Here is a 14,877-nt window from a genome sequence, read left to right on the forward strand (position 1 = left end):
TTGCCCAGAAAAGTTGTGGAAGCCCAAGCCCTGGAAGTGTTCAAGGCCAGGCTGGACGGGGTTTTGAGCAACCTGGTCAAGTGGAATGTGTCCCTGCCCATAACATGAAGGGTGCAACTAGGTAGTCTTCGAGTTCTACTTCCAACCCAAACCATTCTATGATCCTATGATTTTCTTTGATAATGGAAATTTCAAAGTTATTGGCAGTGCAACTTTTTACAGGCAAAAAGATTACCTGTGGGATGATGTGACTGGCTCTAATATTTTATTGATGTTTGCTCCATAATATTGTATTTTACTTGGTGTCTTTATAAGGCTAATGTGAGGGGAAGGGGACACTAGCAAATTGAATCACACAGATCTCTGCAACAATTAAGGGGTTTTGAAATAATAGTAACAGCTCAGCTATTACCTCTCTTAGCCTATTCCCCACACAGGAGTCTCTCTACCTGAAGCGGCTTCATATAAATGTCACAGGACAGTCTAGGTACATCTTGTCTGGCTTCTTCTGAATGCAGGAACAGCTCAAAGAACTGCACAATGTGAAAGGAGGTTGTTGGACACTCCTTATTTTGGCTTCTTGTGCCTCACCTAAACTGCTGAGAACAAAACTATTGTCAGTAGCTCCTGCCTCTTCCCCTTCAATCTTTGTGAGGAGTGTCCTTGCAGAACAAAGAAATGCTTGTCCTTTCTTACAAACCAGAGTAACATTTCCAGGACTCTTCTCAGAGACTCTCTCATTTTTCTATTTGAGAAGAATTTCTTGGAGATGTAAAATTGATAAATATGAGGAGAGAGGGAAATAAGGATTGAGCAAGCAAAAGAGAAACAAGAATTACATTACAGTGTTTCTTCCCAGGAGAAGTGCAGACTAGGTTAGGTTTAATCACAGGATCATCTTTTGCTTCTGATTTTCAAATGTTTCATTTTATCCCATCATACACTGAATGGCATAAATACACTAATAAGAAAATACTGATAGAACTTTCAGCACTTGATAAATAAAATCCAATTAGATGTGGACAGATATAGATCTTCTTTCAACTAATTTAAACATATTTCTCATTTATTTTAAATAAATTTTGCCCCAGCTGACTTCACAGCATTGCTGTGCCCTGTTGAACAGGAGCTGCTTTTACCCCAGAGTCAGTGCTAGACCTGTATCACACAGTTTGACTCTAGAGGATACAGGGTCTCACAGAGACCATGAGCCCTGGGCAGATAACCTGTTCTCTTATCGGAGCTCAGGTCACCTGTGAGCAGGCTGTAACCTGGTTGTATGAGTGTGTGCTGGATGAGCAGCAGCAAGGATGCTGGGAGGTGAGCTCAGCTGTAGTCTTTGTGCCTTCTGAACCTGACCATAGCTGAAGCATTACAAAGAGCAGGGAGAGGCCAGGTCATGCCCTGCACTCCTTTGCTGTGGTATTATAAGTATTCTTCTGCTTCAAAATCAAAGCCCTTTGATATCCCTGATATATGAACAGCACTCTGTGCAGAAGATATGTGGAGAAGTCTGAAGTGGCAGAAAAAGAGATGCGATGTTATATGGTATTATTTGAGGAACAGAAATGGTGACAACACACATATACATGGTGTCAGAGGATGGAAAGACTTCCTTTTGGTTTTTCATTTTTTAGTATACTGCCAAGTGATTTTAGGATAAAAGGAACAGTATAAATATCACAAGTAATATTGTTATTACTTTTGTTATTTCCTCTGACATCCCCAACATTGACACACAGTGAAAAGTACAAATGAATTACAGATATAAATATGCTATACCAATATCTGAGGTATAATTGCATTCTGTATCTATTTTACTCTACAGTTGAACAATTTTGAGGATGTCAACCTTCAGGAGGTAAAAGTGCACTATTTTACAAACAGCAGTATATGTTGTGTGTGTAGATAAGAGAGACAAGAATTGCCCAGGAGCTAGAAGATCAAAGAATTTAGGCTGTTGCCGGATCATAGGCCTTCTCTGCAACTATGCCCAGCTCCTCAGAGTTATCCAGCCCTATGAAATGCAAACAGGGACAAAAGGCATGTCTCATGTCCTGTGTTATGACAGGTAGAGGAGCCTGGGCTCCTACACAGCTTTTGGAAACTGATGTATTCTTAGAGCTGCTGTTTGTGGATGAGGTGAGTTACAATGCACAGCCCGAAAAAAGCCACACAAGTATTTGTGCTGTTTTAAAGCCTGAGGAAAACAGTGACCTGACCACTTTTTTGGAGAAAGCAAAGCTAGCATCTCTTTGGGAGTGTCCCAGACTCTCTAGCTACCTTGTTTAGGAGTGCAGCTCTTGGTAGCCTCACATGTAAATTGGTATTGGTGGACCTTCCCAGCTTGCTGATAGTTATGAGGATGGCAACTGGTGATATCATTTCAGTGCCCTAAGGGGTCACAGATTACAAGTCCTACATTTTATACCCCCTTTAATTGCCAAAACTGCATAAGAAAAAGTATAGTGTTATTTCAAGACAAGGCCAGTACATGCTTTGACTTGAGTGTATGAGTGCTGTGTTGCAGAAATCAGTCTTCATTCTATTGAGCTTTTCTAACATGCACAGTTTCCTGAATTTAATAAAGTTCTGAATTTTACTGAATATTGATGTAGTGCTGGGTCCTTGAAGGCAATGCAAACAGTACTGCAGTCTTAATGTAGTAAAGCACTTAAGAGAGAGTGTAAATTCAAAATTATGTGTGCACTGTGCTTTTCTGTGTGAGAGCCCATAAAGGGATGGACTGCAAACAGTGACATGTAAGGGATGTGATTTCATACCAAGAGTACACGCCACGACTGGGGACTGCTTGCAACAGCTTCAGTAGGTGTAAACAGATCTTACTTGCCAAAGAAAAAACATTTTACTTTGGTAGATTAAGTCTGTGTGTTGGAAGAGATCTTATGACCAGCAAATCAATTCTTCTGGGAAGATAGCATTAAAACTTTAATTTGAACCAGACAACCAATAGACAGAATGGACTGGTCCACAACACCATTAGCATTGTTCTGTGTGGTTATGATAGCAAATATTGTAGTTTTTGCTAGAACACAGGTCTTCAATCTTCAGCCATCTCATCCAAAGAATGTTGCATATTTTCTCATAAACAGTGACTTGATGAAAAGTATGTTTTTCATTAAATGCTATACATTTTTGAAAACGTGTATGTTCTCATGAAGTAGCACATAGAAAAACAATGAAACATTTTGGTCATAGCTTTTGAGTTTCAAGTTATCTTTCAGAAAGTATTCACTATTTTTGTATGTATTTTGGAAGTCTTTTAAAATGCAAAAGCTAGTAAAAGCTTTTAAATCTTGCAGAAATGAAATGCTTAATTTTTTTTTTTTTCTGCAGAACTTCTTCAACAAGAAAGTCATAGCTATTTTCTTACCTTCATTTTCTGAGTGTAAAATAAAAACAGAAAGTCCAAACCAGATTGTGATCAGAAAGTTAGATCACAATTCTTCCTGCCACTCAGTTATTGATACAAATTCAAGCTATAAATGATGTAATGACAATTATGAAGTGAGCAGTTTAATTCAATTTTAGATATGCAAGCATACATACAAAATATATATATGCATAACTCATTTTCATTTGCTCAACATTTTTGTTAGATCATGAGAGTTGCATTTACTCACTGAAGCATCTCTGGCACAGGGTTTGTAATGTGCTCTAGATTCCTGCCTCAGCCTACTTAGTGAAGCAGATACTTCTGCCAGTCTGATAGTATCTAATTACAGAGCCATGGGGTGCATAATTCAGCAGAATGCTCTGAGATGCTGAAAGATGATATTCTGAGACAGAGAAGGGTATATCAGCCCTTGATTTAGGTCACACAAGCAATTCAGTACTGCATGAATAACATGTTGAATGTTATACCTGAACATAGTAAAAACCTTTAGAAATCTCTTATGTGATAAAGCTTTTCAGCTTTTACCAAACTGCTATACCAGCTTATTTTTTTTTTCACTTATAACTTTCTTCTTCAAAAGAATCGAGTGTAAATTTGTGGATGATGCTTCCATCAAAATTAATGATATATGAATATGCATGTAAATAGCTATTCTTTTCAACTAATGGGGTTAAAACACATGCTTATACTTTCTACTTAGAGATAGGATTAAAAAACATCCCATGACTACTTTGGTAGCCTTGCTCTCATGGTTTTCATTTGCAACCAAATAAAAATGAGGTTAGCATCATGAGTATAGTATTCCTCTCACTGATGGACTTGTCTGTTTACTTGTTTGCAGACATGGTCATATACAAAGGTTTTCAAAAAGCAAATTTCACCACTGTTTTAGGAGAAATCCCTTTATGCCCCAAGGTATAGCAGTAGTCCTTACAGTACAAGCAGAGAAGCGTTGGCTTGGACCACTGTTAGCTATTAACTGTGCTGCAAAAATGTCCATGTTAAGGGTTTTGGTGAAAAGATAAAAAGCCACTCAAAGCCAGCAAGGCAGACAAAAATGTCATAAAACATATTAAAGAAAATCTATAGAGTGTGTTTAGAGAGTGATTAATGGCAAATACAATGAAGAATTAATTTAGCATTGTTTTTCAATAGTTAATTTTATAAATTCTCCTCACAAACAGGAGAGAAATATCTGCTCAGACTGGTGGGACTGGTCAGGGCCAAGGTAACTATGAAACCAATAGAAAAACACGGACACTTCTGCTGCTGCTTTAGTTGCAGCTGGACCCAGAAGTCAGGGATAAGAGATGGTGGGGAAAGACTGAACTCAGAGATATTCATGAGAGATTTATGGTGTTTATCTGGCTTTCAGAAGCACCATGGAAACACCTGACTGTTGTACTGTTTTTTCAGAGCTACTGAGACGTCTGTTATTATTAACGAGGCAACTGTTATACAGAAAATGTAAATGCTCAAAGACATGTTTTAGGAGTGTGATTCTCAAATATTTCATATTTCTGAAGCTCCGGTAATACACAACTTTTTTTTAAAGACATTCCAAAATTTTTAAGGAACTTGGAAATTCACATATTCAGTAATATATTTGTTGTACAGTTACACTGACTACTGGGATTTCTTTTAAAAAAGGTTCAGGATGTCTTATTTTGGTGACCTTCTCCCTGTTTTATCATGTACTTTGTTTTGTTTTACTGCCTGTCTCTTCGTTATTTTTTCATGCTTTTATTTCTACATTTGGTCTCTACTAGTCTTCCTCTGTCAGTATTCTGACATTTTAGGTTTTAGTTTATCATCTGGTTTTCGTTAGTTCTGTATTTTCAGTCCTTTTTCAGTCCCCAGCATCCCTTCATTTTGTTGCTTATCTGCTTGCTCTATTAAGCCTTCTCTTTTCCAGCAGCAATTTCTTCCTATCTTTTGTGGTCCCTCTTGATAATGAGCTCACAAATTTCACCTCATGGGTGAAAATCCCTCATGTTGCTTGCAGAAGATTTGCCCAGTTAAGGATTACATTGAGTTGCAACCACGTCAGATGGACAGCAGTGGGATGGCAGAGGGATCGATTTCCCCCAGTTGTACACCAGGACCAGGATGGACAGGGCTTTGAACAACCTGGTCTAGTGGGAGGCGTCCATGCTCATGCCAGGGTGTTGGAACTAGATGGTCCTTAAGGTCTCTTACATCCCAAACCATTCTATGATTCTATGACTCTGTGATTTGCAAAAGCCCTGATTGACCTGATGAAGAAGTCTAGGAAAAGACTGAGTCAGGCACAAAGGAAGTAACATGGTTTTTTCGTGTTCAATCATGAACAGGATTGAAGCAATTACTTTTTCTCTCTAGACAGAAAAAAAGGGGCAGCTGTTTCTTAGTCACTGGAAGTGGCAGCTCTGCTGTGAAATGATGCAGGTCATGCTAATGCTGTTTCTGGCTGCTTGACGCTCCCAAGAAAAATGCAAGCTCTTCAGGCTGAGGCAGTAAAGCAGAATGTGCCTTTTGACTATTGGGGAGATGGTAACACTAAAGATGGTTAAACTAAGAGCTGTAAATGATGTAGAGGATTGTTACTAAAGCAAATTTATTTTCCCCTGAAAACTTAAATGTTGCAGTGGGGATCCTGCAACACGCATATATCAAACCAGGAGTCCCGTGGAAAGGAAATATATACGGACAGACAGATTCTTGATAGCTGTTTCAGAGAGATGTTTATTTCTCCAGCCGCATGGCCGGAGCTCTGCTGAGGAACTGTTCCAGTCACGGGACCAAGGGTCCTTCTGCCCGCGCAGGGAACACAAACCAACCAATGGGAACGAGGCTGAGCAGGGACATGGAAGCCCCATGTCTGTGCCCTCAGGGCCCCTCTCCCAGGGCTACACGGCAGGGGAGGGACCCCAACACCTCACCCGTTTTATTTTAATAAAAGGAGAATGAAAACAACTGGATAAACATAACAAGAACAGTTTCAAAACAAAACAAGCCACCCTCCTGAGTCTTTAAATGTCCAAACAGATTCTCTGGAACATCTTAGGGCTGACAGAAGGGAGACAGAATTCTCTGAGCATGCTTTGTGGGGAAACTGAGGCAGGAGAGGGTTTAACTTCTTCCCTCCCCCTTTTCATCCCCCACTCGGCATTGGAAAGGGATTTTTGGGGAAATAATTGGCAAAAGCATGGTTTTGTGAGGGAAACCACGGATGAAAAAACGGATTGGGAATACACTGGGGGTAATAGGACATAGAGTAAAAGGGAAAGGTGGGATTAGGAAAGGGAAACTGTAGGGGGGGCTTACAATGGAGATACTGTCTAACATGACTACGATTTTTTGCATATATACTGCCTTTTACAGGAACACCATCAGGCCCAGTGACCTGCGATGCTTGTAACCCTTTTCTCCCTAGTACAATATTAAATTCCACCACCTCTCCATCTCCCAAGCTTGGGATGCATTTTTCAGGGTTATTCTTTTTAATAGCAGTTCTATGCACGAATATGTCTTGCTGGTTGTCACACCTTGTTATAAAACCATAATTTTGCTTAACATTATACCATTTTACTATCCCTAAGGTCTTAGTTGCTATGATCTTTTCCTTTTTCCGAGTGGCTGCTGTTTTCTGTCTCGCTGCGTCTTTGCTGTCTCTTTCGGTCGCTCCCGTGTTGGAATTGTCGGGGCTGCTGGTGCCTGCGCGCTCTTCCCGGGGTCGCGTTCGGGGCTGCGCGGGCCGGGCCGGGCCACGCCGCTCAGTTCTCCGTGCGTCGCCTCCTCTGGTCACAGCTTCGCTGCCGCTGCCGGGCGCTGCACCCACGTCTCGGCCGGGCCCCCGAGCGACGACTCCCCCGCGCCCTGCTCCAGCGCGCGTCTCGGCTGGGCGCGGCTCCGTTCCGCCGCCACCGCCGCCAGCCGCTGCCCGCGCGCCGCCCCTCTCGGTCGGGCGTTCACGGGGCTCGCTCCACCACGCGCTGCACAGGACCGGGCAGGCACCGCCGGGTCCCGCCGCTCCCCGCTCCGCCACCGACACTGCGGCTCGCGTGGCTCCGCCCGCGCGCGGGAACTGCCTTGCTGCTGCTCTCAGAGCGCTCGGTGCACGTGGCCTGGGCCGCACGGTCCCTGCGCCACGCTTCCCTTCACCAGGACACAGCTGACATTGCTCAACAGTCTCAGTAACTAAATAATATTCACGAAAATATTCTTCCATCGGCATATATTTTGACTCTAGTATTAACTGTGTCCAAACGGTTTTCCAAAAGCCCTTGGTAAGAATTAAATCCCAAGAAACATAGAAAAAGTTCTTAAACAACCATGCCAGGAAGTGTTTCAGTTCTTTTTGAGCTTGAATCAAGCTAAAATTTACAAATCGTTGTTCAAGAATCATTTTAAGATAAATGTCCATATGCGGCTCTGAGAGCCAAGAGTCTTCCCACGGTTCCTCCATAGTTTAGATATGGAATAGCAAAGCAAAACCAAGAAGAGGAATCCAAAGTTTCCAGGGTTTACTCACACAAATCAGTCGCTTAGGGATCGGGGATCGTTCTGCTCACAAATCTCCACCATTTGTTGCAGTGGGGATCCTGCAACACGCATATATCAAACCAGGAGTCCCGTGGAAAGGAAATATATACGGACAGACAGATTCTTGATAGCTGTTTCAGAGAGATGTTTATTTCTCCAGCCGCATGGCTGGGGCTCTGCTGAGGAACTGTTCCAGTCACGGGACCAAGGGTCCTTCTGCCCGCGCAGGGAACACAAACCAACCAATGGGAACGAGGCTGAGCAGGGACAGGGAAGCCCCGTGTCTGTGCCCTCAGGGCCCCTCTCCCAGGGCTACACGGCGGGGGAGGGACCCCAACACTTAAATCCCTTCCTTGGCAGTCTTTCTATTCAGACTCTTTCTCTGAACCACAGTCTTGGCCCATGTGCACAGAGTTTCCTGAATCTGACACAATAGTTGCCGCCTTCAGCCAAACGGTAATCTGTAAGTGTTGCCTACAATCAAGAGAGAAAAACCCCTTGCAACAGTGTTAGAATAGTAAAGTAAAAAGCAGACCTTTATTTGGAAGCTTCCAGGTGTCCCAGTGGTGATGGGCACACCCAGCACCAGATTTCTACAATTTTTATAAGGTTAATTAATTAGGATATCAAATGGGTACATCCAATAGGAGATTCAGTTGCCCCAGTAACCCAGCCCTGGGTCAACCCCTTGGAGCTGGTCCAAGGGCTTCTTTGTCCCCCTTCTTGCTATGATTTCTCAGATTCTGGTTGGAAAACAAAACGTTTTTCTTGTAGGTCCTCTTCCTGACAATAAGACTAAACAGTATTTGAGGAATGTATTACAAGGTTAGCTTGTTGTTCTAAAATCTAGGGGGAAAGGGTAGGAAAATACTGGAGCTACAGCCATTCATTTGCAATCTATCAAGCTACAAAGATATGAAAAATACATAAAAAGCTTAGGCATCATAAGCTTCTTGCTTCAATGAGAATTCCACCTACAAGAAGTGCAAATAAGTGGTTAATGTAAGTTGCTCCAAATCTTTTGGTACATTCATCTGTCTAACTTCCACAGCTTTATTAAAGTTTTGTCATGCCCATTAACCAGAGAATTCTCTTTAATTTCACCCGGAGTTTTATGTGTATTTATGAGTTACATGGGGTGATTCTAATTTCAAGTTTACAAAGCAAAATTGTAAAAGTTTATTTTCTAAAGTGTCTTTCTTTTCATTTGTTTACATTGCTTGTTATTAATTATGCTTTTGCCACAGTTACAACCTAGAAAGGAAAACCACAGTGTTTACTGGTTTACTTCAAGAGTGTATCCTGGTAATTAAATATTACAGTTTGCAGCCTCTATATTGTTTAGAAAAATAAGAATTAACATAGATTCTTATTATAAACCCCCAGTTTTTAGTTACCAATGTGGTTTTCAGACAGGTGACTGACAAGAAGGATTTTCGTGCCATGATAAAAGTCCTTGCAAGGACAAATTGTGTACATTTGTAGCACAGAAAACAAGGTTTTTATCAAAATTTCCCTGAAGAATTATTTAATCCATGTCCTTGATACTTCTTTGCAGGGCAAAAAATGGTATTTCTTTACTGCAACATTAGGAAAAAATAAAGGAATAAACATAAAAGTGACTCTTTGTACACACCTTCCACTTGATATCTTTCCAGATCACTTTACAACTTTCCATTTTTCCACCTCTTCAGCTGCTTATTTGTATGCTGTAGGGACACCACAGTTCTGATGCTTCACTAGATAATGACTGTCTGTACCCATGCTGCCAGCCTCTGGTGTCTGGGAACAAACAGCATTAGAGATTAGAGCTATGGAGGAACAAGAGCTTTCATCCTGTTGAATAGTTTTGCTCTTCAAAACGTATTGTCACTCCAAAGAGGAAGAAATGATGAATGTGTGAAATTTTCTATTTAAGTAATATTTTAGAAACTTCTTATGGTTACTTATGAAAACAACGAACTCCTCTTCCTTCAAGCAACCCATGTGTGGTTACTAAAATATTTTGCAGTATTTATGTAGAGTACTTGTCTTTTACATAGAGAATGAGCTAATTCTCTCACTTGGAATATGTGAACAATATGCTGGAGAAGAGTCAATGCTGCAGTAGCAGTATAACAGATTTTCAACCTAGAAAACGGGCTGGAGAAAAGCAGCCCGTTTTCATAACACTTGTTCCTAAAATTGAATTTCTGACATCCATTCAAAGAGAAAAAATATTGACCTATCACAACATGGTTCCTTTCCAGAATGGGAGATGAAAGTCATAGTTACATATGTTGGCAATTGCACTTCCAGTGCTCTGTAAGTGATCTGTGAAATGCAAATATTTTTCCTAGGAACTCTTTACCATATGAAGAACCTTGTAAACACCTCTCTAAGCAGAATATACTTTTTGCAAGGATCTTTTTTTTTTTTTTATTTAGATAGTAAGATAAATCATGACTGGTTATATCGCAAAATCTGCAATGGCATCTGCCCCATTTAACAACTATGTTTTTATAGCTATTGCATGACATGGGTAGAAAATTATCTATTCACCTGTCAAAGTTCATTTTCTGTACAGTGTTACAGTATAGTAGAGGTATCCTTGCTTTTTGTTTTCTAACTTGTGTTTTGACACCTGGAATACTGATGAAATAATTCAATATAGTTTGCTTAATATAATGGACAATTTGGAAAGCTTGGAATTGCATTACCACCTTTTTAAAAAGCTGGCATTTTAGTTATATATTTGAATATAATGTCTTTGTTTAGACTAATGATTCTCAGGCTTCTTGAAAATTTATCACTCTCTTGGGCAAAATAATCCTTGTAGTATTTACACTATCTAATTATTTTCATCCTAGAAAGGAAAGAAGCAGCATAAACTTTTACATGAGGAGAAGTGGGGTAGAATGTCAAATCTGATCTGTAGAGCGAAACTTTTTCCATCTAGCTGCAGTAGGTTTTTGATTGGACATTGAATACACACAAAATATACCTTTTTATTGTTGTTTGGATGTTAGAGTAATTTGTTGTGGAACTACGTTAAAAATTAGGGATACATCTGTATCTTCTGCAGTCATAATCTAGTTCAGCATGGAGACCCAAAGTATTCTGAGTTACTGTTTGCTCATGGATGTGCTAAGGCGTAGCTCAGGCTCTTGTCTTGAAGGAGATTGTCAACGACACCTAAGGCAGAAAGTTTAGTTTTATTGTGGGTACTACCAGACTCTCTGTGTGCAAACACAAGTGACTGTATTGACAGAATCAGACATCAGCAGAACAGTGTCAAATTATTCACATTTGGAATTCCACCAGGATCTAAAATATATCTGTTTGTTGAAAATATAGAAGTTGACTCACCATCTCTAAGGCTTTCCAAAAAAAGTCAAGTTGCACCTTACTTAAAGCACTTAAATTGCCTTAAGTTGGTGTTTTCAAGAACTTCATTCCTCCTGTTCCATCTTCACATTTGAAAAAAAGATGAATGTTGGACTGTGTTTTTAAGATACTGTTTGGTTTTGTTTTTCTTAAATAATATTTTAAATAAAATTACTCAATACTTGGAAGCTACTGACACTTCTCAATGTAATGAGAACTATTTTTTTTTCAGGTTTCAACAGCCCCAGAGTTTGGCCGCATAGTAATTTATACTACCAGTCTTCGTGTGGTGAGAACCACTTTTGAAAGATGTGAACTGGTTAGAAAGATATTTCAAAATCACAGAGTTAAATTTGAAGAAAAAAACATTGCTCTGAACAGTGATTATGGAAAAGAACTAGATGAAAGATGCAGAAGTGTCTGCGTAGTTCCCTCACTCCCTGTTGTGTTTATTGATGGCCATTATCTCGGGGTAAGTAAAGCATGAACTTATGTTTTATCTTAGAGTTGGGAAGAGCGGATGAAAGTCTTGATGAACGAGAAGCAGGAGTTTTAGAAAATTGTCTGCAGTGCTGCAGAGAGGGCAACAATCAAATACAGAAATCCTTTTGTAGTATGCACTGCACAGATCCTCACTGATAAATTTTATCTAAAGATGCAAAAGACAACCAGGGAGAAACTATCTGGAGGAGTGTAAGAGGCAGTAATACATCTAAGACATCATCTGTTTCTTAAAAAATATCTTATTCTGTAATTGAAACCATGAAAATAGAGATGAATGGATTTTTTCCCTCATGAGAACCCTGCATGTATGAGTGACTCAGGAAGAATATATATAGCATAAACCTGTCATTTAGTAATATCTGTGTTGAATATGAGACTAACACCTTGGGGTGTCAGGCTTTAAATATACATTGAATTTTGGATGATGTAGTTTGTATCAGGACCTATAGTCAGCTGAACATATTTTAGATACAAAATTGGCTAATACTTACTTTTAAAAAAGCCTGGCTATAGAAGAGAAAAAAACCCAGCCCAATTCTGCCCTATTACGAGACATAAACTCCAAATGGAAAACTCTAATCCCCATTTTTACACTAGTATTCTAGGTCTAGAAGACTATTGATATTTGAAATCACCTTTTCATTGAATCTGTACTTTTGAAATGTATTCCTCATAGACAGAAAAAAAAATCAAAAGAAAATGATTCTGGAAAGTGGCATAAAGAAAACAGGCTGAAAGCTCAGAGCAGGTATTTGTTTGGAGTTGTAAAAAGCTAGCAATTAGCACCGACTGCGAGACTGTGATTGTGAAGGAAAACTATATTTAAACACAGTGAGGTTATTGTGTTTGCATCACTTAAGGCTTTCATTTTCACAAAACATTTAAGCAACAAAATGCAGTGTAACCAACAAACAGGGATAAAAAATATTGGGCCTGTATGAACACTTCCTTCTCCTTTTCCCCATGCCTTCCTAGCTTTCCATGTGTTCTGAATGATTTAGACTTCCCTGAGCACTAAAACAAGATCGTTTGCTGTCATAGGCCTTGCCAGTCCACTATAGCAGCTGTAAAATCACCTGTGTGCAGAGTATTAACAGGCAGTGATTTTTACTTCATAGTAGAATATGCTTCTATAAAAACTCTGATTTGGAGAGTTCTCCAGCCAGCTAGGAGTAGAGTGCTGCATTCAACAGCAGCTTAAAATTCAACAGGGTTAAGACTAAGATTTTCTTATCTAATTATCATGTTGAAAGTGTAAGTGGTGAGTTATGGTTGACTCCAAGAAAATCTCAGTCCACATATGATCAATTTGTCAAAAGAATTCAGATAAGATACTGAAATTGATAAAATATGTTATTTGCTTACCTGTGGGAAATGCCTGGATACAGTCATTTTGGTATGATGGATGGCCCATTAAGTCACTGCCAGCTGGTTTTTTTTCTGTTTGATTGTTTTTAAAGATTGTGAGAAACTTGTTTTCTCTCATTAAAACTCTCTAAGTACTGTATGAGATATTTTGGAGGGGTATAGAAAAGAAGTAAAGTGAATTAGGAAGATAGCTTTCTGTGGAAGAGACAAATATACCTCCTATAGATAATGAAAAATGAAATAATTTGGTGTTCTGATCTACAAACATTTACTGCAGCAAGGCAACTGCACTTACGTTGTTTAGCACAAGAAAACTAAAAGCTGTGGCCTGCTGAAAACCAGGAAAAGCCCCAGATATGGAGTGTGTTTTCTTGCTTCTTTTCCTTTGTCTTTTTTATTTTTTTAAATTGATGAGGCACACTGTAGTTAACTGGAACAAATTTTAGTTTCATGAGAGAATTAAAGCTATTCCATGTAAAAGTGACATTATTTGTGGAAAAGCAGATTTGCAGGCAGGGAACAGTGCATGAGACGCCTCCTCTGCTCACAGAGAGCTCATGGCAGCATGTGCCTCACCCCTGCTCCCACATGAGGTTCGTGCCCTGCACTGCTCTCCACTAACTATCACCTTTGGAGGCACTGCTGCTTGCTGCAGCACCACTCTGGGGTGCTTTAGCTGAGACGGACCATGATGAGAAAGCCAAGTTTGGTGTGAGCGGGGCTAAATGGGGCAGCACACTGTGGCTGCAAACAGAGCACCTGTGGCTAGCAGGGAAGTGGGAAAGGAGAGCCCCAGCATGAGCCTGTCACCTGCCCTGGCAAGGGACCTGTGTGCACTCATTGTTTGGTAAATGTGGCAAGCCCCATTATTTTATGGAAGTTTTTTCTCTGTCTTAATATGGCTTCACAAGAGTTTGAAACTCATTCATTTAGGGAAATAAGGAGCGGGGCACTAGGCACGTTGAGAAGGTCTGGCAATGAAGTATTCACCCCCCGTCTCTGTCAATTCACCTTCAGAAAACAGTGCATCATGATCCCAAAGGCAGAATATTGGCTGGAACCTGTGCTAGGCTTGTGTTTCATTAAAATGCAATTGAGAACTAATTACAGAATTTGGTCTCGTTGGTAACAGTGGATATTTCTATAGTGTCTTTTATAATAATTAACTTCTGATATGCAAATGAAACACAAAATCCCAAAGCCTAGTGTGACAGTAAATAAATCATGCGATATTTTCCTCTTTTTTCTCTCTCTTTTTTTTTGAATTTTGAATATTTATTTCCTGAAAAATCCCTCCCTGAAGGAAATTGCATGTAGCAATACAAACGAGAATCTATATTGAGCTTTTAATGAGTCATAAGTAGAAAAAACCCCAACCCTGAACTAAAATATGAACAGTTTTGAAAGGTGAAAGATCATTCTTAATGAGATAAAAGTAACAAAAGCACCAAACCCCAGCATATGTGCACCTGATAGAGTATATGGTACCCAAGCTGTTCAGAAGCATGGACGAAGTTGTTTGAGCACTGCAGGCTGTGGGGATAAATATTCACACTGCTGTGGAATTTATCATTGCCTGCACAGGGACAATGTAACAAATCCATGACTTGGGCAGAAGCAATAGAAAAATCGTATTTAGCCCCTGTCAAGCAAAGTCCTGCATGCTGCAGTACAGGAGGGCTTTTAATCTTCTCATT

The 14,877-nt window shown here is 39.9% G+C and overlaps 1 protein-coding gene across 1 annotated transcript in view; it reads left to right on the forward strand.

Annotated features, from left to right (window-relative positions):
* Positions 1 to 14,877, forward strand: part of GRXCR1 (glutaredoxin and cysteine rich domain containing 1) — a 39,612-nt gene that overhangs the window by 18,302 nt on the left and 6,433 nt on the right. Inside the window, exon 2 of the mRNA XM_048305402.1 lies at positions 11,541 to 11,780. Coding sequence (XP_048161359.1) covers positions 11,541 to 11,780 — 240 coding nt within the window. The remainder of the gene's footprint in view (positions 1 to 11,540; positions 11,781 to 14,877) is intronic.

The sequence above is a fragment of the Corvus hawaiiensis genome, chromosome 5 (assembly GCF_020740725.1).
Source record: "Corvus hawaiiensis isolate bCorHaw1 chromosome 5, bCorHaw1.pri.cur, whole genome shotgun sequence".
Lineage (NCBI taxonomy): Eukaryota > Metazoa > Chordata > Aves > Passeriformes > Corvidae > Corvus > Corvus hawaiiensis.